Genomic DNA, 23,955 nt, shown 5'->3' on the forward strand with positions numbered 1-23,955 from the left:
ACCTGACCTAGCTCTCTGTGCAGGCCACTGCTCCTTATGTGAGGTAAGGAGAGCTAGATGTATCAAGCCATCGTGTCTTCCTTGCTGAAACACTGGGTGTCGAGAATGCAGCTGTAGAGCAACTTCTCAGGGAGCTTCTGCCTCTTTGTTTGGGGAGATGTCTCTGAGGTCCTGGACCTCCTGTCCCCACGGCTCTCAACAGCATCATGTTTTGTGACAGTCTGTCTCCCCTACTATCTCGTATTTAGCTTTAGTCAAGAAATGTGCCTGTGTTTATCTTTGTATCTTTATTGCTTAAAATACAGCCTGGCACTGTGGAGGTACCCCAAATATGTTTCCCGAGAGAATGAGTGAACACACCACTGTCCTGGAGCAGAAAATGAGTTGCAGGTGTGGACCATCCTGAGTAAAGTCAGGAGGGCTGAACTGGAGCACATCGTGAATTTTAGAAAAACCTATATCCCTGTGGCAGGTACCACCCTGAAGGAATCAGAAAAGAAGGATAAAAGGAGGTGAGGAGATAAATGAAAAGGGAAAACACAGCATAGTCTCGAGCCCATCCATGCATTCAGTGCAGCTGGAACAAGGTGCTGTGTGGGTTTAGGAAGGAAATGTTATCGAAGGTGGAGTAGAACGCTTCCCAGGTGGCTCAGTGGCAAAGAATCCGCCTGCTAATGCAGGAGAGGCAGGTTCGATTCCTGAATTGGGAAGATCCCCTGGAGTAGGAAATGGCAACCTGCTCCCGTAATCCTGCCTGGAAAATTCCATGGGCAGAGGGGCCTGGCAGGCAAGCTATAGCCTGTGGGATTGCAAAGAGTCAGACGTGACTGCGTGGCTGACTGCACAAGCACCCAGAAAGCATATCCGAGCTTCACCGGAATCAGACATTATTTCCTCCCAGCTGCACACCTCGCTTCTGCTGGGAAAAACAAGAGCAGGAGGTAATCCCTGTAAAGGAACTTTTTCCTGGTGTTGGGGTGTCATTTTTCCATGGGGTAACCAGAGGCTGCCGTGGGAAGCAGTCAAACTCACTGCTGCTGGCCTTGGCACAGAAGGCCATAGATGGCAGAATCACTAGCAAGCAGATTCTCCCAATTGATTGAAATCTTTTCTACACTGGTTCCCCCACCCACGCCATCCCCCATCAGGAGGGTAACTGATAAGAAAACCAGCTCCCATTAAGCATTTAGGAAATATAAAGAAAAGGTGAGTTCCAGAGTCTTATCTGATCCAACATGACCTCTCCCTTCAGCATCCTCTATGCACTGTTTTGTGTAATGTAACTTTTGGCTAGATGAGAGCTGAGACTGTATCTTATCATATAAAAATGTAAGTGGGGTTGCCTTGGTTGAAGTGGGGGAGGAATCTAGAGCTCCATCCCCTTGGAGTAGACCTCCTTTCCCCCATTTCTAACCCCCTCTAGCAGGCAAATTAGCTTTGAGCATGGTGGGACGCCCCTCACCCACTCCTTCTATACTGGCCCAGGGCTCCCAGGTCACACACTGCATAGCCGTCTATGATCAAAGGGAGATTTGCATGGTCCTCAGTGCTAGACTGGAAAGTGAACTAGACCCATCCACGTGGGGACGGCATTGAAAACCATCCAATCCAGTTCCCTGGCTTTACGTCGAGGAGACGCAGGCCCAGAACACACTTCTGGAGACATGGCTAAATAACTGTAAGATTTGGGCAAAGAAACCAGATCTCTTCTTTTTCAAGTTCCTCATGCATGGATAACTGGATCACTTGGCTGTACACTTGAAACTAACTCAACGTTGTGAATCAACTATACTCCAGTATTAAAAAACAAAAAACAAACAAAAAATAACCCAGATCTCCTGGTGCCCAGCCAACAACCCTATTTGTTTCCTTGTACATGATGCTGCTTGTTCACATTTCAGAAAGATTTTTAAAGTCATAAGGGCTAAAACAAAACAAAGGAAGGTTTCTCTTGTTAAAACCCAGTTAATGGGTACTTTTGGTTCTCTGGGATCATGCCTTAAGCAGTCTAGCTGTTTTGAAATCGTGCCTGTTAGGGTTAAAAAAAATCTATCCTGAAACCATGCCCCGTAGGGTTAACAGAAACTGGTGACTAACAGAAACTCTTGAGCTTGTCTTACAGAACAGCAGGTGAGAGAACAGCTTGGTAAACCCCCCTCCGCCTGGAACCTGCCTTCACTGACCAAGCTCGCCTTAGTTATCTTTTGGACTCATTAACTGCCGCCTATAGATAGCACCACTGATATTTGGGTTGCTAGAGTAACAGGGACATAAGCTGTTTTCCAGGATCTTGGAGTCGGCTCCTGTCCAGTTCAAGTCAGCTAAGATTGGTTGGGATCTCTGACCTTAAAGCTGGGCCTGTGCAGGTGCCTCTGATGTCAGAGTGTCAAAAACTCCACCTCAGAGCACGCTAAGTGCCTCCATCTGTGAACATCCATCCCGTGAAGAAGCATGTAACTCAGATACACCTGCACGGAACGCCAATTGCTTCACCTTTCCCCCTTCCTCCAGTCACCCTCCCCCATGCCTCAGACCACTCGGTTTCTTTATCCCATAAGTGTCTCAAGCCTCACGCCTCTGGGGAGGCGGATGTGAGATCTGTTCTCCGTCTCCTCAGGGGCTGCCTCGCCAATAAGCCCCTTCTCTGCCTCACACGTCAGCTTCTCAGTGTTCGGCTTGTTGGGTGTCAGGGAAACAAACCCGGTTTGGTAACAGTCTTATCCTCCCACACATCTTGGTCACTTTACACTCAGCATGAAAAGGGTAAACCCACAACCTCAGTGAGGCAGATTTTGCCCCGAGTGGTTGCTTTTTAGCTCTGGATTTTATCTCTGTGGGTGGTGGGTGGAGAGACTTGATGCTGAGGAACAGACAGGGAGCCGTCACAGAGAGGAAGCCTTCTGACAGGCACAAGGAGCCCTCTCCCCTGCTCGGCGTCCCTGAGGTCTGTAACTTCTTCCCGCGGTGGCCCTGTGTCCGTCACCGGGCGTGACTCTGAGGATGCGGTGTGCTTCTGTAGGAAGGCTCTGTACCGCTACAGCTGAGCCCTGAGCCAGGGCAACGGAGAACTGAGAGGTCTCTGCAGTCAGCCTGGCCCTGCGGACGCTGAGAGGAGATGAACCTGACCTGGGCTAGGCTGGGCTAGCTCAGGACACACAGGGGGCGGAAACAGCAGGTGACAAAAGGGAAGCACCTGGACAAACCCGGGCCCGGCCACTGGCTGAGAACCAGAGCAGGCAAGGTGGTAAGAGGCTCACACTGCAGCTATGGATAGTCAGGACTTGAAGGTGATATCCATCTAAATGTCTCTGTATTTATGTTTAACTGAACTGTTTAATAACCCACGGATATGTTATACTATAGAGTGAATTCAATTTTGTTCACCTTATTAGACTGTTGATTTGTAACGTCATGAGTTAAAAGAAATTCCTTCATATGTGCCGAGAGACTAGAGCAGTTGACACTCGGGAGCACAAGATCCAGAAGCATGTCCTCAACGGCCCCTAAAGGGGCGGAACCCTGGGAGCGGTTTCAAGCCAAGGGGCACGTCGTTCCAAGTACAGGCCTTGAACCTGGCCTCCAGGACGCCCTCCGGAGCTTGCCTGCTGGGTCACCGGGAGAGGGAGAGCTCTGCTGCATAGACCGTCATCCCGCCCGCACAGCCTTCTTCCTCTGCTCACTGAGACTCCCTCGCCGTTATCTGCAGAGGGCAGCGAAAGGCCCAGGCCGCCTGGGGACCCCACCTTACAGACAGAAAGGCAGAAGGAAGGTCAAGCAGGAAGTGAGTGCGCACATGAGCAGGCGAGGATGCGGAGGGGCACCGGGGCGCGTGCGTGAGATGCCCGCCTCCTTGGCCTCCTCGCGGCTCAGACCTTGGGGAGGAAAGCAAGCTCGCCCAGTGCTCCACTTTCTCCGCTCCCGATTTGGAAGCCGAACATTGCGCTGCCCCTGCTTGGAGGCGGGCTTCATCCCCCGGCACCACAGACTTCTCATCAGCATGGAGAAGTGCCGAACTCAGCCCCGATCCCTGCTTCACTCAGATTTCGCCTTCAGCTCAGTGCTGTGATCCGGAAACCGGGGCCCGGTGGCCTGGCCAGCTTGGGCCCGCAGGCTTCGCGGCTGTGTGAGCCACAGCCTCTTGCGGCCCACGGGCCTTTGGGAAGGGAGCTTCAGGGGCCTCCCAACTGCTTTCAGGGTTCTCCCCAGGGCCTCTGCACAGGGACACCCGTCACTTCTGCACTTTGCGGACTTTTTTCAGACAGTTTTGAAGGTGCCCTGCAGGATGGGACTCTCCACTGAAGGCTTCTCCCAAAGACCCCGTGTTCACCCTCAGCCCTCTCTTTAGACTGTGTTCCTACCCAGGTGCGTGCAGCCAGGCAGTGGGGTCTGTTCGGGTGAGGATGGGGGTCTTTACCCTGAGCAGAGATGGCTCCTCCCCACCTTTTAGGCTCCAAAGATAGGTTGGTGAGTGGCAAATTTATGGTGAAAATTTGTAAATTCTGTCCTGCCCCGGTTCTGGCCCCACCACCCAACCCTTTTCCTCTGTCCTCTGTCTTGTGGGGCTGAGGGCCCCTCCTCACAGGCGGCAAGCAGGCTTCAGAAGGAAGCTGGCCTTATGTCAGAGCCAGCCTCACCCGGAGGCATCAGCTGTCCTTCTGTGAAGCCAGTTGCCTGACTTGATGGGGCTGGGGTGGGGGCAGTGAGGCCGGGACAGCAGTGAAGGGGGGCCGGTGAAGAGGGGCCCAGGGCCTCTAACTCATCCTTTCTGATTAGTCTCTCAGAATTAGAGGATTTCTAAAGATGGAAGGTAGCTCAGCTTCTTCTCCAACACATGCTTCCCTGGTAGCTCATCTGGTAAAGAATCCGCCTGCAATGCAGGAGACTCCAGTTCAATTCCTGGGTTGGGAAGATTCCCTGGAGAAGGGATAGGCTACCCACTCTAGTATTCTTGCCTGGAGAATCCCCACGGACAGAGGATCCTGGCAGACTACAGTCCATGGGGTCGCAAAGAGGTGGATACGACTTAGCAGCTAAAGCAAGCAAAGATGGAAGGAAACTCAGGGCTCATCCCAAACTTAGTAATGCAGCGGAATTACCTGGAGAGCCTTAAAAAGGCAGCATTCCAAGGCCGACCCCAAGTCTAATGAAGCAGGATCTTCAGGGGGTGGACCCAGCTGTGCAAGGCTGGGCTGGGGTCGAGGTGTACACGCAGCCAGTCAGCCAGTTTCACAGTCAGAATGATTTAGCCGCTCATAAGCTGCCTGTCCAAAGACACGCTACCCAGCTTCTGTTTCCCCATTTGAACAATAGAAATAATAACACTTGGCAGGGCTGGGGTCACGGTTAAAGAAGACACTGTGAGTGAAGAGCTGGGTGAGAAGTTTGACGCGGATGCACAGCCAGCCCTGATCATTTCCTGCCATGGTGAGGCAGTGGAGGATCCTGTGGGGACAGGCGACCTGCTCACCCATCCTGTGTTCTGTCCTTGGGGAGACTGAGCCCCACAAAGAATCCAAGCATGTGACTTCTGGACTCAGAGCGGGTCACTTTGCAGGACAGGCTCTCTCCAGGGGCCCAGCTCCAGGAGAGAGGCCTCAGTGCTTTGTTTCCCTGCCTCCCGGTCCTGCCAAAACAAACAGGTTGGGGGGGGTGGTGGGGAATGGCTTGTTACCTGGGACACTTGATCAAGTGAAACCAGAGCTTTGTGCCCAGGGGAGCAGCTGGAGGATAGAGGGGCCCCGAGCAGGAAGGGGTTATGTAAATACTGGCTGAATAACTAGGTCTGTGCCTTGATTAGATAAGAGCTGGAAGCTGAGGCCCAGTGAATAACAATTGAGCTCCAGGCTGGTAATGGCCCGATTTGAAAGTCTGAGCAGAATGGCCTGGCACGGGGTGAAGGGCAGATTTCCCTGATGGGTCTGTGGCTGCTGAGATAATGCCTGATGACACGGTGGCAGAAGAGAGGGGACCGCGGAGTCTGCACACCCTGTCAGGAGCCGGTCTGGGCCTCCGTACCTGCGGTCCTGCCCTCGATGCAACACAGAGGCAGCCAAGCAGCTGGGAGCTCTGCCCCTGGGAGTTGAAAATCCTTATGAAGCTGAAGTCAAAATTGGCAGGTTAACAAAATTGATTGTGTGATTATACAAACACCGTGAGCAGCTTGGAAGTTGGCCCTGGGGACAAAGAGATGGCAGGCGATCAGCAAGTAGTGACTGTGCTCTGGGGGCTTTGCTCTGGTTATCTGTGGGACAGATGACCTCATCCTCACTTTCCAGGTGAGGAAACAGGCCCGGGGAGGTTTCCTGATCAATTCCAGGCCCTGATCATTTCCTGTCCATGCCATGGTGGGCATGTGGTGGAGGATCCCGTGGGGACAGGCCACCTGCTCACCCATCCTGTGTTCTGTCCTTGGGGAGACTGAGCCCCACAAAGAATCCAAGCATGTGAATTCTGGCCTCAGAGCGGGTGACTTTGCAGGACAGGTTCTCTAAGAAGCAGAGGCAGGGTTCAAGACTACATCTGCTGGAAGTCAGTCCCTTGTGAGCAGGAACGGGGAGAGGCTGATGGAGATATCAGGTCTGCTCCTGAAGGCTCTCCCAGTTCCTAACCTTCGATGGCTCCTGGAATGTCCTGAGACATGAATTTGACCACTGTCAGTGGTGACAGCAGGATCTCATCTTCAACAAAAGACAGGGGGAGTCCTTGTTCCAAAATCTTCTGGCACCTGTTGGGTTATATGGCTCTTGCTCAGTAACCCACTCCAGGCTGGTAGCATCTGGATTCACCTAACAGTGGGTCAGAGGGGTATCTCCAGTGTCACGTTTGATGTCCCTAAGATCTGGAGCACCTTGTCAAGCATGTGCTTCTTGGTGATGAGAAGTGCAGGTTGCATTAAGTGGTCAGCATTCCCTGGAGACAAAGATGAATTGGGGGAATATTCTGTTTGTCATCTGGTCTTCATATCTCCCAACTCCAAATGGAGGAGCATAATGGCTTTTCAGACCCTGCATCTGTGTCAGTTCACACCCATAGCTAATAGTCCAGGAAGTGACTGTCTAGATCTCTCCCCCAGGGTTTAGTGACTTTGGCAGATGAAATCCGGTCACTTGGGGGAAAAGATGGGGGAAGTTTACTACATAATGCTTGTGATGTCATCACTGAGTCTTCCCTCAAGAGGATCCAGGCTCTCCTTCATCAGAGAATGATTTAGATCTGAGAGCTGAGTGAAGGACTCACTCCCAGCCTTTTTTGTCCAAGTTGAGTGGTACCCTGGTTGGCTTCGCATCTGTCTTGTGCTGACAACACATGATCCAGTAGTCATCACCACACGTCCCTACAGTCAAGCACTAAGAGTATCTTGATTGTTATTCTGGTCTTCCATGACTACATTCTTTTTTTCCTTTTTTAATTTGGGTGCCCCCTGATGTCTGTGATTCTCTCATTCCATTATCCTCACTGATAGGAGGGAGCCCAATGCTCTGACATCTCTCACTGTCAAATCTCCTCTAAAAGGTGTGGCCCTCTGCAGGCTCTTCAAAGCTGTCCATATAGCCATCCCACATGCACTCCCTGTCATCTGAGTGGGAGGTGTGCCCTCTAGGCATCTCAGTCGACTCTTAGGATGGGCTCCAGGCATCTTTGTCAGAATGTGGACACCTAAGTTCCATGTGAGGGCTCCTGTGTTAAATATGTTCTCCCCTCTCCAGCCTATCTCCCTTATCTGATGCCAGTACCCTCAAAATTATTTCCCCTGTTTTCATACTTCTTGATAGTATTTATTAACCAGGGCTGCAGTTCCTTTAACATGCAAACTGTGTTCTGGAGCAGGGGCTACATTTTCTGATCCAGGTGACTTTTGACCTGGAATCAATAATTGAAGGTGTGAACAACTCTTGAGGAGAAAAACTTCATAGTGCAGAAATCACCTACTTCAGGAAGGTCTTTGACAGCTTGATTTCTAGGCAAAGGGATACTGTTTTCTAGGAAAAAAAGATTGGGCTGCTTCTGGTGGTCCACTGGGTTTAGGAAAATCTAGGGCCTCAATATTCTCAAGCTCATCCACTCAAATATTCGTTACTGGTCTCATCAGATCCCCAAGTTCAATCTAGGAAAACTACTTTTTTTTTTTTTTAATTAAACAAATTTCATTTCAGGGCTTCCCTTGTGGCTCAGTGGTAAGGAATCGCCTGCCAATGCAGGAGACGCAGGTTTGATCCCTCCTGCCTCGGAGTAACTCAGCCCGTGTGCCGCAGCTGTTGAGCCGGTGCTCCAAAGCTTGGGAGCCACAGCTACTGAGGCCACTTGCTGCAGGTACTGAAGCCTGCGTGCCTAGAGCCATGCTCTGCAACCAGAGGAGCCACACACTGCAAATGGAGAAAAGCCCATGCGCCAGTGAAGACCCAGCACAGCCAAAAATAAATACATAAATAAAATTATGTTAAAAATTAAAAAGTTTTCGTTTTATTGATTTACTTATGTAACTGATTTACTATGTGTTAATTTCTGCTGTATAACAAAGTGATTCAGTTATACATACATCACACATGTATGTATGTATGTATGTATATGCAAGCATTGTTAAAAATATTATTTTCCATTATGGTTTATCACAGGATATTGAGCATAGTTCCCTGTGCTATACACTAGGACCTGGTTGTTTATCCATTACGTATATACATAATCATTTGCATCTGCTGATCCAAACCCCCAGTCTATCCCTCCCCCAGCTCCCTTTTCCTTGGCAGTCACAAGTCTTTTCTCTATGTCTGTGAGTCTGTTTCTTTTTATGGATAGGTTCGTTTGTGTTGTATTTTAGATTCCACACATGAGGGATATTATATGGTATTTGTCTTTCTCTTTCTGACTTACTTCACTTGGTATGATAATCTGTAGTTGCATCCATGTGGCTGCAAATGGCATTATTTTGTTCTTTTTAATTGACTGACTAGTATTCCATTGTGTGTGTGTGTGTGTGTGTGTGTGTGTGTATTGATCTGACTCTAACAGTTGTGTCTGACTCTTTGCGACCCCATGGACTATACCTGCCAGGCTCTTCTGTCCATGGAATATTTTATGGATCTTCTTTATCCATCCATCTGTCAGTGGACATTTAGCTTGTTTCCATGTCTTGGCTATTGTATTGCTATGAATATAGCAGGTGCATATATCTTTTTGAATTATAGTTTTGTCTGGATATATGCCCAGAAATGGGATGACTGGATCATATGGTAGCTCCATTTTTAGTTTTCTGAGGAATCCCGATACTGCTATTCATAGTGACCCCACTAACTTGCTAGCTTACATGCCCACCAACAGTGTAGGAGGTTTCCCTTTTCTCCACACCTTCTCCAGCATTTGTTATTTGTAGACTTTTTAAAGATGGGCATTCTGACCATAAAAAGGCAACTTTTATATCACCAAGTAAAATAATTTTCTTTTCTTTTAATTTTGCTGAACTTGAATCTTCAGGGAAAGAAGACAGTCATCCTTTCCTAGTGGAAGAGGCGAGAAAGAGAGAGACAGAGAAGGGAGCTTCCTAACATGGGTCTTGGCCATAGGAGAGAGGTGGTGCTCCAAGGAGTCTGGTTCTGTCAGATTTGGATCGTGAAAGGGAGCGTGCTGGAAATTGGGTTTAATGTGACAGGATCAGTACCCCATGGCTTTCCACCGCGACATCAGGTTGATCATTAGCAGTTGACAATCATCTGATGGACTAATTTTTAAAGTGCTATTTTAAAAATTCTTTAAAATTCACAGGCTTAGAGCCCTTCCTAAAAGTGAGAAAAATGCATACTGTTATCGGTTGAATGGTGTGCCCCTACAGATGTTGTATCCTAACCCTTGGTACTTTAGAATGTTGACCTTATTTGGAAATAGTCTTTACAAAGGTCGTCAAGTTAAAATGAGGTCGTTAGGGTGACCTAATCCTACGTGACTGGTGTCCATATAAAGAGGAGATTTGGACACAGACATACACGCAGGGAGAAGCCCACGTGAAGGCGGAGGCAGAGACTGAGGATGTCCAGCTGAGGGACCCCAACGGTGGCCAGTAGGCCACCAGGGATGAAGGCAGGAACCTGGAACAGGTTCCCCACGCAGCCCTTGGAAGGAATTCACCCTGTCCACACCTTGGTCTGGCACTTCTGGCCTCCAGATCTGTGAGGCGGCTCATTCCTGCTGTTTCAGCCACCCAGCCTGTGGTTCTTTTGTTACTGCAGTCCAAGCAGACTAACCCATGTGCAGACACATCTTACCGTGAAAATATCCACGTCTTTCCATTCCATCTCTTGTTTCCATTTTCCGTGTTTCCCACACCTGTTCTCTGATTCTTGCAATCTCTCTGCACCCTACCCCCCTGCCCTGCAAAATCTCCCACTTTTGGTTTCCTTTGGGATTGTGGCTGCAGATGAATTTAGGACCCAAGGGACTTGAGATCTTAGGGACAGATGAGATGTTAGCAACTGTCTGGTTCCCCCCGGAGTTTCTCAGCTCAGAGAATACAGGGCCTGATTTAGAGAAACCCAGCAAAGGCAGATACCTGGGCTTCCCCTGGGGCAGGGCAAGTTTTGCAGTGTGGGGAAAATCCAACCCCACCAACCCCGGGCAAGTTCAGCCCTTCTGGCCGATGGAGCTGCTCTAAGGTATAAAACTGGAGGATGTTTGGAGCCCCTTGTGGAGAGGTGAGGCTCTCCTGCTGGAGCAAGGGTGTGGAAACAGGCTGCCAGGAACCTCCACCTGTGACCCTACCCACTGCAGAGCACTCACCTCTGGGAGGTCCCCAGGAAGGTGGACGTGGGGCCTGGAGGCTACCTGCCAGGGTCTAAGCCTGTTTCCTCCCTGTGAAAGGAAGACAGCCTTTCAGAGGGTTGTTCTGCGCACTGACACTTGAGTAAGCGCTGCTACCAGAGAAGGTCGTTGTTCTAAGTGGACAGTGCAAATCTAACAAAGAGTGTCAACTGGTAGCGTTCCGCAGCCCCATCCAGCCAAGGCTTTGTCCCTGGACCACACTGACCCTCCAGCCAAGCCTCAGCCCCTAGGAGTTTCTACGCTGCTCTGAGTAGATGATGGCTGTGTCCTGAGTCTCCATGGCAGCCGGAGGTCTCATCTGTGTGTGGCAACTGGCCTCACTCATGGTCTCAGGACTGACTCCCTAAGTGCAGATGGTCCCATGGGCTCTTTGCCAGGTTTCTGTCTGGATTTCCTGATTTACAATCCACAAGCAACAGCAGCAACTAATGTTTTTTGAGCACTTGTTGAATGCAGGGACTAACAGGTAGGAACAGAGCTGTGGCCTTCAGCAGGGACCCCTGACCTAGACTGTGGAAGGGAGTGACGGAAGGAGACTTCCCAGAGGTGAAGTGAACTCTCTCATGCCATCCCTGGGACGGAGCCCTGATCGAAACTCACCTGGAGGCTGCACTTTTATGCACTTTACTCCTGCAAATAGATGGTCAAGGCCGTGAGGAACGGGGCTCTGCCGTGTTCCTTGGACAGCCCTGCCTGCACCACCCCTCCCCGCCCTCCTGCAGCTTTGCCGGGCTCCCAGCTCCCGCTCTCACTGCGTGTCGGCTTGTGGCTCCGAGTGGTGTCTTACTTCATCTGGCTCTGTTTTTGAAATGATCTACTTTCAATCTGGGTCACCTTTTGGGTACAGAGTTTTTGAAGTTTATGTAAGAGAACTGGACCATTGTAGGGGGTGTGTGCACTTTCTCCTTGTGTCCTGATGTTCAGATGAGCTTTTTGAATTTCCTAGAAGGCACATCAGGAGGAAACTTGAGGGACCTGGGAACTGTGGCTTGTGGCCTGGCCCCCCACGAATGAATGTCCAGAATAAGGACACAGGCAGAACAGAGTGAACTGGAGCGTGGGTGGGGCTGTTCTCACCCTCCATGTGGGTACCTCACCCTCTCTATGTGAGACATTTGTTGGCTTTCTCTGGTAAAGCCACTGATGCCGGGCTGAGCCCAGTCCTAGGAAGGCAAGGGTCTCATGAGGCTGTAAGGAGCTGGGAATGTGAGGTCTAAGAAGCTTACTTGGCTCGGGTTTCAGTGAGCTGCACCCCTGCCTCTCCACAGCCTTCATCTCCACGCCTCCATCAGGAGGCTTCCCTCCTGCTGCATCCCCCAGCTTCACCCACGCTCTGACCTATTTTCCCATGATCCTGCCACCCTGGGTGGGCTGCAGTTCAGTTCTGGGCTAAGCACCTGGAGTGCGAGCAGACCCCACAGATTACAGGGCGGGGTCTCCGGCAAGACTGCTCCGGCTTCCGACTGACCTGCCACAAAGCTGAGAGGTCCCCATGAGCCCCTCAGACTTGATAATTCACTAGAGGGATTTACAGAATTCAGGAAAGGGCTATAATTTATGTTTACAGTTTTATGATAAAGGATAGAAATCAGAAGCAGCCAAACGAAGAGGGCGGGTTCTGACGGGTGGCCAAGTGTTCTCGCCCTGGGGAATCAATGCACAGCACCTTCCCAGCACATCCAGGAAGCCCACTCAACCTCATTGTGCAGAGGCTGTATGACCTTGGCATGACGGACTGAATCAGTGGCCACGTAAGTGGGCTCTATGCAGGCCCCACCCCTCCTTGAAGGTCTGGAGTTTGGGTGATCAGAGGCTCAGAGCCCCGACCCTCTAATCAATCACACTTTAGGTCTTTCAGCCTGACTCCCCCATCCCGGGACCACCTAGGGGCTCCCATGAGTCACCTCATTAGCATAAACTGATGTGTGATGCCTGGATTCTTGAATAATAAAGACACTCCTGTTACTTGAGAGATTCTGAGTTTAGACTCAGAGAGACTCCAGAGAGTCTCCCTCTCTGGAACCAGGAGCACAGGCCAGTCATATTTTTTATATGATACTATCTTAACCTTCCTGTTTTACCTTCCAGGTTCTAACTCGTGCACTAGCCATTATCTTGAGGATGCGTGACATTCTCTAAAGAAGAAAACAACCGGATGCTCCCACCTCTTGATCTTTCAGGGCAGATGGGGTCGGTCATTCTGCTCTTCCCTGGAGCTGCGGGCACCTCACAGCTGGTGTCTCTGGGTCTCTGCGCTGAGCCCTGGGCCCTTGAAGCAGCCTTGGACCCGGGCCAGACTCTGTGGCCAGAGGACCAGATAAGGCAGATGTGGGCCCTGGGGCTCCTGCCCAGGAGCGACATGCATTGTGTCCATCACATTTTACTGGCAAAAGAAAGGCTTTTGTTGAGGTTTAACAGTACCCTGATCTGCGATCTAGAAAGATGAGTTACTGACCGGGTGATAGAGCCCAAGGCAGAGACAGGAGTGAAGGAGGGAGGGGGCCACGGGCAGTGAAGCAGCCTGGTGAGGAGGTGAGGTGAAGGGGGGACTCGAGGGTGATGAGGGGTCAAGTTTGGGTAACATGGGGGCTCTGGCACCAGGAGGTCAGGAGGAGCCAGCAGAATGTTCTGTCTTTGCAGGATGGTGCTAGGGGCAGCGTCACACTTCCTGGGCTTCAATGAGCAGGGGTACACAGGAAAAGATGGGCACCTTCATCTCCTAAGCCATCAGCCACCACCAAACTGGCAGCCCCTTACCTGAGTGCCCTGTGTTAGCTGGACACTAGGACTTGGGCCCCACGGACTCTGTTGCATAGGTGGTTTCCATGTACTATTGTTTTGCTGCCTGGATTTTTCCATGATGGATGTGATTCATGTGTCATGCTGGGCAGGAGATGGTATTTAAATGTTTCCTGGGTTTGATCTCCATGCAGGCAGCCTGTGCTAAGACTTGGGGTAGGCACTAAATGGATTTAATTAACTTCAACATTTGAGCATCATGGTGGGCAGTGAGGTCTAAGGGGTGGGCACCTGCTGCTTTCAGCCTGGCTCACTCTAGAAATCATCACATTTTGAACTGAAACAAGTCCAAGGAGTTTGATGGCAGACAAGCCAGGGTGGAAAGGGGAGACTGGGAGCCAGGGGTTTCTAATGATATGCCCACTTTTGCCCTGATCCTGGGCAGGTTGTAACATGTTCTTCAGATTTGGCAGCTGCCCAAGGATGGGGTGGAGTAAGGGAGGAGTCTGAGAGTTTACAGACAGCACCTCAGGGAAATTCTGAGAGCCAGGCTGCCTTCCAGAGAGAAAAGATGTCTTTTTCCCCTCTCTGCCATGACCAGAACTGCCTGCACAGGGGCCTCTGAAACACCCTTGACCTTCACTGACCTTCAGCACCTGCTCCAACATCTTCCTGCTGTGTCTTCCCATTCTGCAAACGCTGGGAAACCAATCTGTCCTTCCCAAAGCCTTTGCATGAGCTGTGATGTCAGTCCTGCAGACCAGAGACATATGACAACTGACTGGAAACGGAGCTGTGGGGAGACAGGGGCAGGGAAAAGGCACGTTTTTGCTGACGGTGTCCTGGAGAAAGCCTGAGTCATGGCAATGGGTCTCTGATTGGATCATGGCAGGAGGCCAGGCCCAGGAGCCTGGTCCTGTGGTGCGGCCGTGGCAGGTGGGCCTGAGGCTCATTCTGGCCTGCAGTAGCCTCCCAGCGATCCCTGAGGGGTTCCATCCCCTCCAAGCTGTCCCTTCGCACGCTACCTGCAGTGCAGCCCTGAGCCCCACCTGGCACCGGGGGCACGGGATCTAGTGGCCGCTGTGGGAAGCTGGCCCCGCGTCCGGGGCTGGCTTTGTCAGAGGGTCCCGGCCACGTGCCACGGGGACAGCTGTGTGGCCTGCCCTGCGGCCTGCTTCCATTTGCGTTCTCTCTCCATCCCCTCTGCTAACATGCAACCAGCAGGCGTGGGCACTGGCTAAGTGGGCAGTGGGGCTGGGACCTGTGAGCCACGGCTCGGGGCTCTGCCGATGTGGGAGTCTCTAGACCCTTCACTGTCCCGACCACTCTCCTCCAGGGCTTGGGAATCTTCACTGTTTGGTGTTTTATTGTTAGTTGTCCTGTTCACGGAAGTCTTTATGCTTTCTGGGACATTGATTTTCCAGAAAAATCCAAGGGTGAGTCTGGTGATTTTATGTCTCTAATTTGCTGGGTTTCAGTTTTCTACAAGAACAAAAGTAAACGTTGAAAGATCTATTTGTCCCTTTGTATAATTAACTTCCCATAGTGGTTAAGGTGGAGGGACAGGGGGTGGGGAAGACAGTTAGGGGGAGGAGGCTTTGCGGTCAGACTGAGCAGCCTTGTTATCTAGGCTCTACCGCTCACTCACTTAGGGCTTCCCTTATAGCTCAGTCAGTAAAGAATCTGCCTGCAATGCAGGAGACCCGGGTTTCATTCCTGGGTCAGGAAGATCCCCTGGAAAAGGAAATGACAACCCACTCCAGTATTCTTGCCTGGAGAATCCCATGGACAGAGGACCCTGCCAGGCTACAGTCCATGGGGTCGCAAGAGTCGGACACGACTGAGCGACTAAACCACCGCCACCTCTCACTAGCTGTGTGACCTTGGAGCAGTAACTAAACCTTTCTGAGCTTCAGTATCCTCATCTATTCTTTGGCTATAGCAACAGTACTGAGCTCACTGGATTGTTATGAAATTCAAAGAAAATAATGCATGTAAAAATATAATAGTGCATGGTACTTACTAATAGTGAGGTTTTTTTACAAAGCTTTTATTGTAAATAGCCTCTATTTTTTTTTTTAACCTGTAAAATGGACAAACAGTAAAATATCCAAAATGAACTAATGTAGAACTGGCTGTATAACAGGAATTTTATAAAAGGCTAACTCAGATGGACCTTGTCCTGTGGGCTTACTAGCCCAAATAGAAGCTAAGAGCAAGTGATTAGAACAGATTCTGGAAGCAGTTCATGATGGTAAGAAGCAGGTTCTTCTTAAGGGATGTGGTCTGTTCCTGCCTTTCTACCCACTCCAGAGCCTTCTTCCTCTGGTTACAGATGAATAATGCTGGGTTCCCTCTCACCATGTACAGACTTCAGCAAATGAGCTCTCAGCAAGCCCAGGACTCTCTCCCCCACTTACATATGGGGTGTCCTTCAGGATAAAGAAATTCTGGGTCACTAGAAACAAGCTGGTGAGTTGGGGATAAAAGGTTCCCCTGGGGTCCACCAGAAGACAGGAAAATCCACTTTGCCGGCTGATTGTATAGACTCCCCAATACTAAAGGTTGGGGAGATTCTTCTCAGTTTTGTATGAAACTATGGAATGGGATAAAGGAGGGGAAGAAATACACATCTGTCCTTCTGTGACTCTTCTCTAAATGCTTTTTCAACTTCTTCTGGATCCACAATCATTTTTTGGGGATTCATCTGAATAAACCAAATCTACTCCTTAATGTCAAGAATCTCCATCTCAACTTAGCCACAACATGAAGGATAGGCAGAAAGGAAGTTCAAGGAGGCCTTTTTAAAAGTTTAATTGCAGACTTTCTTAACCATCAGAAGTTTGCTTTGGGGCTCATTGAGATCAACCCTCCTGGGGTACCCCACCCCTCCATCTTCCCCCCGGGGTACCCTTTATTTGGTTCCTAATATGCCAGCCCTCAGAGCTCAATTGTGGGCTGGTTGATTGATTGCCATGTTAAGAAGGCAAATGTCTGATCTATTCTGCCAGGTTTCCATTCTGAAAACCCCTAAGCTCTGGTACTGCCATTTAGAACTGTTTGTTGAAACAAGCTTCAAGGGGACTTTGTCTTTGTTGTCTAAGTTGTTTAATCAAATATAGCCCATCTTTAAATTCCTCTTCCTGCCTCTCTTCTCCAGTTAAATTTTCCCTCTCCTTTCCCACCCCTGGGCTAACTCTCTCAGGCACTCCCCCCGCGCCCCCGCCCCGCCATCTCCTCCCAGACCACAACCAAGGGAGCCCTCTGCGCCCTTCATTTTGCTGAGCTCCTCATCTTACAAAGCAAACTGACATCCTCAGACCCTCCTGTGTTCCCTGAAATACCATCTAGTCAAGTAATGTAATTCAGAAAGATATTTGAAAATAACTTTTCAAGCTCCTTCAAGAATTCTTTCGTCTCTCGTTGCAACACATGGAGGCAAATAGCAGATGGGTTACATTTCTTCATCTTTAAAAACACCAGATGCTTCTCTCCTTATTTGATTTTTTATAGTCACACTCCTTCCCCATCTAGCTTTTGTCTGTCCTCCACCTCCCAAATCTTCTAGTTCTGTTTGTCATGAAAACAGCCCTCAGAAACATGAAAATGCGGGCTTTGAGGATGTGCACCCATTTAGGAAGGACAAGCTGGCTTCAAGGATAAGCAGTGTGTTGGGTGCAAGAAGGTCCATTTTTAATACAGTGACTTTGGGTTCAGGAAAAAGAATGGGACTCCCAAGGCCAGGGTGTAGCTGGATGCCTTGAGGGGGTGTGGGGGCTAGCTCTGGAGGGGTCAAGGGCAGGGACCACCAGCTTATATTCTCAGAACCAGGGGCATGCTGCAAAGGATGGAAAACTTAGCTTTTTTTAGGGGAGGAACTAAATCTTCCCAGCTTCATGGCTTGGATAAGACATTAAATTAAGATTCCAATTTGGTGATGTTCTGCCCAGGCCTCGGATGCTCTGTGTGGCTCGTGGGCCACTTTTCTGTCACATTTTGATTTAAGTCATTTCACACACATTTATAAAGTGTGGGTTGTGGATAAACCATAATATTTCACACAAGGTATAGATGCCCCGTCTTTGAGACCCTTGGGAAATGAAGATTTAGTGAGAGCCAGAGACAAGCTCATACATAATGAGGTTCCAAAGAAGAATGTAACCACCAAGATGAGATTCTGTGGGGGGACAACAGAAAGGGGCTTGAGAAAGAGTCAGATCACCTCCTTCTGAGGGCGGAGGGGAAGCAAAATTTGCATTTGAGGCCTAAGGAAGTGAGGTAGGAAGGGTTCATTTTCCCAGCATAAATTTGGGACGTTGAGGAATTTGGGGAGGCAACAATGAAACATTTTATTCATTTATTTTGTTTTCCCTTTTCATTTTTAAAAAATTTTGTAATTTTTGCTGTATGGCCAGTTGACTCAGTTATACATATATACTTTCTTTTTTATATTCTTTTCCAATGACACATTTTAAAAACCTCTCTACATGGTTCAAAATTATGTTATTTACATGCATATTCTATGATATTTATTTTACTTAAAAATTTTAAAATGAGTATCTTTGTAAATAATTATAAACTGGGTAATTACAATCCTATTCATAATTCTGTTGCTTAAGACAATTTTTTTAGGTCAGGTTTCTCTCCATTTTCTTAAGAAATCATTAAAAATTTCTTACTAAATCCCCATTATTAGTAGTTTCTTAATGGAAATAGAAAGCAAGCTGACCTAAAAATGTTATCTTGAGCAATATAATTGCAAATAGGGCTGTGATTAATTATTAAGGAACCAACCATCTAATCCTTAAAGAGGCTCAGGATTAGCCAGACTCCATCAGTCTTCATGTGTGCTCTTGAGAGAATGATTAGGAGGTCAGGGGTCAGCGGTCGGTTCTCTCCTGTTCCCGCATCAAGGCCGTTATCACACGGGAACAACTGTTTTACCATTCTTTCTTTCTTTCTGAATAGTCATCCCCACTCAGAAAGCCACAGGGAGGCTGGAGCCCACACAGAAGAACAGTTTTATTCCAGGAAGATTGGCTTTCCCTCAAGCAGTTAGACTGTTCCAGCTGGCATCACGATGAGATTCTGGATGCAACACGGTTGGCTCTGTCAAGTGGGAAGATGGGTAGGAACAGAGACTGCAAGCCCCTGCCCTGGGGAGTCTGTCTGCTCAGGAGAACGCCCCCCAGCAGAGGAGGGTCCCACGGGCTGCCGTGAGCCCCCCAGATTCATATGCTGGAGCCCTACCCATGATGAGATGGTATTTGGAGATGAGGTCTTTGGGAGGAAATGAGGTTCTGCTGGGGTCATGAGGGTGGGGCCTCCACAATGAGATTAGTGTCTTCCTAAGAAGAGGAAGGGCACCAGAGTGCGCTCTCTCTTGTCTACCAGGTGAGGACCCAGTGACAAGGCAGCTGTCTGCAAGCCAGGAAGCGGCCTCCCCAGGACCTGAGTGGGCTGCACCTTGATCTTGGACTTCCAGCCTCCAGACCTCTGAGAGTAAATCCTGATTGTCTAAGTCCCTTGACCGTGTCATTTGTTACAGAAGCCTGAGAAGGTGAGCACAGAGGATGGGACTGCTCACAGGCCATCTGCTGGCTCTGCTTTTCTTGCCACGTTTCCGGGCAGAGACCCAGCCCACCCATAGGTGAAGTCCAGGACTCCTGACAGGTGCCAGCTGGGGCTGCAGCGTGATGTTTGCTTGGAACTCTTTACTGATGTAGGGAAGGGTCCGTGAGGGTGGTGACAGAGTGGTGCTGGAGGAGTCAAGGAGGGGACCCAGCCCAGGGAGCATCATCAGAGGCCCCAATCCATGTCCTGCCTCCATCTGCCCCCTCCTCCTCCACACCCTAGCTTCTCTCTCACCAGCTGCTAGAGATGCTTTCCTAAAAATCTCATCTGACTAGGCCATTCCCCTGAGGGCCCTTTTGATGGACTTATGAGATGAACAGCACCCACTCATCTACTCTTCAGACATGTATTGAGGCCCAGAGATGGCGTTGTGGGCACTGGAGTGGAGGTGAAGGTCAGAGAGCCCTGGGCCCATTAGCACCAGGGCTCACGGGAGAGCAGAGAAAGGAGCATTGCTCAGGCTCCTCATGTGGCTCCTAGGCGCCCCCCTGCCCTCCCACTTCCTTCCCACTCTGAATGGTGCTTTAACAAAAGAGCTCATTCCACCCTTGCCTCTGTGACTTCTGACTTTTCCATCTCTGTTGGAGTCTGAATTCTCCTGTCACAAGGGGAGACTTACTCTCCCTTCTGCCTTCAACTCAGCAGTGCCTGGCGCCAAGTGAGAGCCCAGCAGCTGTCAGCCCCTCCCCATCCCAGCCCTTCCTCAGTGTGGTCCAGGAAGAACCCACCTCACCAGTTACTCTTCCAGGAGAGAAACACTGTCTCATCCCTCATGATGACCACACGGGACAGGCACAGAGTAGGCCATGACTCAAAATCAGTCAAATACTGGGGAATTTTCTGTTCCAGGGCTTCCCTGGTAGCTTAGATGGTAAAGAATCTGCCTACAGTACAGGAGACCCAGGTTCAATCCCTGGGTTGGAAGGATCCCCTGAAGAAGGAAATGGTAGCCCACTCCAGTGTTCTTGCTGGGAAATCCCATGGACAGAGGAGCCTGGCAGGCTATAGACCACGGGGTCATAAAGAGTCAGACATGACTGAGTGACTCACACTTTCTGTTCAAACGGTGATCTGAGGCAGGTGATCCTGTCTTATGGTCCCCAGCATCCCAGCGCAAGGCCTGGGAAGAGGCTGCAGCTTTGAGGTACAGGCTAGTGTCAGCACCATCAGAAGGAAAGAATTTGCATGTGATTTCTATTAAGTGGGGAGTTTTTCTCAAGATGCCCTGGAGGCCCTGTTACCAGTTTGGTTCAACCTTTTTCTAAGTACTTCTGCAAAGTTTAGCTGGTTTGCACTCTGGGGGAATTAAAAGCAATCTGTCCCTCCCCCAGAAGGACTGGTCCTGCTTTCCTCAACCACCTTCCCACATCCCAGAGGGAGAGAGGTTGACAGGGACTGAATCACTCACTAGACATGTTTGAGCCACACCCAGACCTCATGTCAGTGGGGCCAACCTGATGGGCTAGCTCTCACCAGCCAGCACCGACCTCCCCACTGGAAATCCATCCCCATCAGAGAGATGGTCTTTTTCTGAATCTGGAAGCATTTATTTCTATCAGGTTTCCTGGGGCTCTCCACCTTCTCTTCAGAAAGATTTCACTTTTCTCCGCAGGATGTAAGTGGTCCGCCTGCTTTTCCTTTTTCCGTCTCCGAGGGGTTCCCCGGCTGAGATGAGGCACAGGCGCTATAGGAGGCTCCAAGGACTTGGATTCCCTTGCAGAAGCTCAGCCCAGGGCCCAAGGACAGGAAGGGATGGGTTCGGTCCCCAGGGAGGACTCCCCACCTGGAGACAATGCCGGGGAACCAGAGGTTGCAGCTGGCAGAAGGAGAGCTCACATCCCTGCTGACACAACAGTCTCCAGGCCTGGAGGTGCTGGTCCCTCCTTGCCAGGATTTTCTGGGGAAGAGGGCTCATCACCTCACTGACCCAGCCCTACGGAGGGAGGGCTTCTGACTGCTAGCACTGGCTGCCTCGAGTTGAGCTCCGTGTTGCCACAGAGACAGAGGCACTAGGCGTAGCATCTTCTGAACGGTCTTGGTTCTCTGCAGCCCCTCCTGCACCTGCTTTCCCAGATCAGACTCCTTGGCTTCTCAGCCCACAGTGGTGACGGCTGCCCATCTGCTGCATCTGCACCAAACCCTGGAGGGTCTGTGGAGAGGAACTCCTGGGGCTTGGGGCCTGGGGAACCCTAGCTTGAACCCCAATTCTGCCAGGCTAACCTGTAACCTGGGACCAGAAGCTCTGCATGAGCTTGTCGAGAGGATGAAACTAAGATGTATGTGAATGAACTTTGCCAGGTATTACATAAATTAGGTTAGACGCACCCTTCCTGGCTTTGTCTTCTAATAATCTCCTAGGTGTTCTTCTTGTCTCTGAAATTAATATTTTTAACATTTAAATTTAACATTAATTACAATTAAATGTTAATACTAGTATTTAATGCTTCAGAAGATGTTTTGTGCTTCTTTTACATGCCCTGGAGCTGCTATCCATTATCTGAGTGAGGACCAGAAGCCAAGGAGGAGATAGTTTGAGGTGGAAGGGGGAAAGGCACAAGGCAGGGGGTGGTTCTAAGCAGAAAAATAGCTGGACCAGCTCTGTGATAGAAGCCCCCAGGCTGAAGGATGGGTAGGAAGAAGGGAATGAGTATCTCTGTCGACATGGGTGTGGTGGGGTAGGGTGAGAACTCCTTCTCAGAGGTGGCCTTGCAGCCAGTTCCCTGAGGAGACGCGAGGGCAGCAGGGGAGCAGGAAGACATGCAGATGTAGAGGCCAGGAGCTGAGTTTTCTACTCTCTGCCTCCCTGTGCCAGCCCCGCAGTCATGTCTGAGCTCATCTGAGTCCTCATCTGTAAACCTAGGGGCTGTTGGATGTCCTCTAAGCTGTGGCAGCTCTGTCACCTCCTCCTGCCCAGTGATGGAAAATCAGTTACCCTAGAAAAAACCCTTAGTCTCCAATCCACTCTGTCCTGCTGCATTGTTCATGGAGCGGGGTCCTGTGTGTGGGGGGGTACTGAATGCATGGTCCCCACGGAAGTGTACTTGGGGCACAGGGTCCCTCCTCCTGCTGGTCTGGACAGCAGTCTCTCTGGGACAAGGTGAACAATGAACACTGGGATTCTGTGACAGGTTGGAAGCTGGGGCTCTTGGCAGGCCTGGGTTTATCTGGAACCATTTTCGATGGTTTAGGAGAGGAAAATTGTTAGGTCTTGCCTGCCTGATGGAGTATGTCGCCATCCCAGAAATAGGGTGGTCTGAGCTAAAATATCTTTGGTAGGTGATGAAAGAGATTCCTTGGGTCAAGTTAGGAATGGTGAAAGGCAAGGAAGGATTGCCATTTTAAATACTACAACCTTTGCTGGCTTACATGAGTATGAATATAACCTTGTGAGAGTGTGTAGCAATGCCAAGGGATTCGTTAAGATGGGCGGTTTGCCCAGGTTCAAAGTGGGCAATGGTCTAATGATTTTCATGGGCTGTTCGTAAAGCCCAGCCAGTCAAGTCCTGTCTCTTTTCAGAGCCATTATGTATGGTTTTTTTTTTTTTTTTTTTTGACAGGAAATAGCATTTATTGGTGAGCGTGATTAAGGAGGGAACAGAGCTGATGCTCATGAGTGCAGGGCCCGCCATTTGTCCAGGGGACCACGATTAGGGATGTATTTGACCCCACAGCCATCCGGGATGAGTCGCTTTTCTGCCACCATGTTCTCAAATTCATCCGCATTGAACTTGGTAAATCCCCACTTCTTGGAGATGTGGATCTTCTGACGGCCAGGGAACTTGAACTTGGCCCGGCGGAGGGCTTCAGTCACATGCTCCTTGTTCTGCAGCTTGGTGCGGATGGACATTATGACCTGGCCAATGTGGACCCTGGCCACTGTGCCCTGGGGCTTTCCAAAGGCACCACGCATACCTGTCTGGAGTCTCGATTGAGAAACAGCAGGCCAGTCATGAATGCCCACTAGGAAGAGTTGTCTCCAAGGTCCCTTAGGGCTACCTGTACAGGCAACAGGTTGCATACACTACCAAGGAGGCTGCTGTTTGCAGCCATTGCACATTATGTATGGTTTTGCAGGTTGCCCAGTGTACAATCTATGCAACCGTATATGGAGACGAGGCTATTCAACAATCAGTTTATCCCACAGCCTCTGTTTAATTACTGTGTGGACCTGTGTGCCTTCCCATGTGTGACTAGGCACATGCTAGGCTGTGGGGGCTAAGAGTGAAATGCAGTGGGTCCTAGCACATAGGAAAGACAGAGACGGCACCTCCCTACGGGGCGGTATGGTAGATGCTTTCAGAGACGGCTTAGGGAGGACTGGTGAGGGGGTGGAGGGGGGAGCCGCCATGGTGGAGGTGGGATGGAGGACAAGCAGAACCAGACCAGGGAGGCGGGTCGACCAGGAAAACTGGTGCCAACACCTGCTGTTAATGTGCTCTCCTGGGGCAGAGGACCGAAAGTCCTTTTAAACTGTGCTGTCAGCCTCTCACCGGCCCTGAATCCTCAGCCTCCCGACAACGCGGTGCCGCTGTGCATGACTCTTCCCTCCCGGGCTGTGGCTGCTGGGTGGGGCGGGCAGCCATCCCCCCGGGCAGCGCCGCTGCCGCTGAGCCCTGCCGGCCCCCACCCGCAGGCACAGGGCGGGCAGAGGGGCTGCGCCGTCCACCGCCAGTGTCTCCTTCCGCTGGGCTGGGGGTTCTCATCCTACTCTGTTTTCGGGGGTAATCGTTGTTTAAACAAAGTGTCAAAATGTTTTCCAAATCATGCAAATACAAG

General features: G+C 50.3%; 1 protein-coding gene and 1 pseudogene across 1 annotated transcript; both read right to left on the reverse strand.

Annotated features, from left to right (window-relative positions):
• Window positions 1-22,786: 22,786 nt before the first annotated feature.
• LOC122446833 (60S ribosomal protein L10-like) lies at window positions 22,787-23,126 on the reverse strand. Its single transcript, XM_043477309.1, has one exon. It carries the CDS (start codon window positions 23,087-23,089, stop codon window positions 22,787-22,789), a length of 303 nt encoding a protein of 100 aa, XP_043333244.1. The 5' UTR covers window positions 23,090-23,126.
• A 21-nt stretch (window positions 23,127-23,147) lies between these two features.
• On the reverse strand, window positions 23,148-23,253 carry LOC122446913 (annotated as a pseudogene).
• Between the last annotated feature and the right edge of the window lie 702 nt (window positions 23,254-23,955).

The sequence above is a fragment of the Cervus canadensis genome, chromosome 8 (assembly GCF_019320065.1).
Source record: "Cervus canadensis isolate Bull #8, Minnesota chromosome 8, ASM1932006v1, whole genome shotgun sequence".
In the NCBI taxonomy this organism is placed as follows: domain Eukaryota; kingdom Metazoa; phylum Chordata; class Mammalia; order Artiodactyla; family Cervidae; genus Cervus; species Cervus canadensis.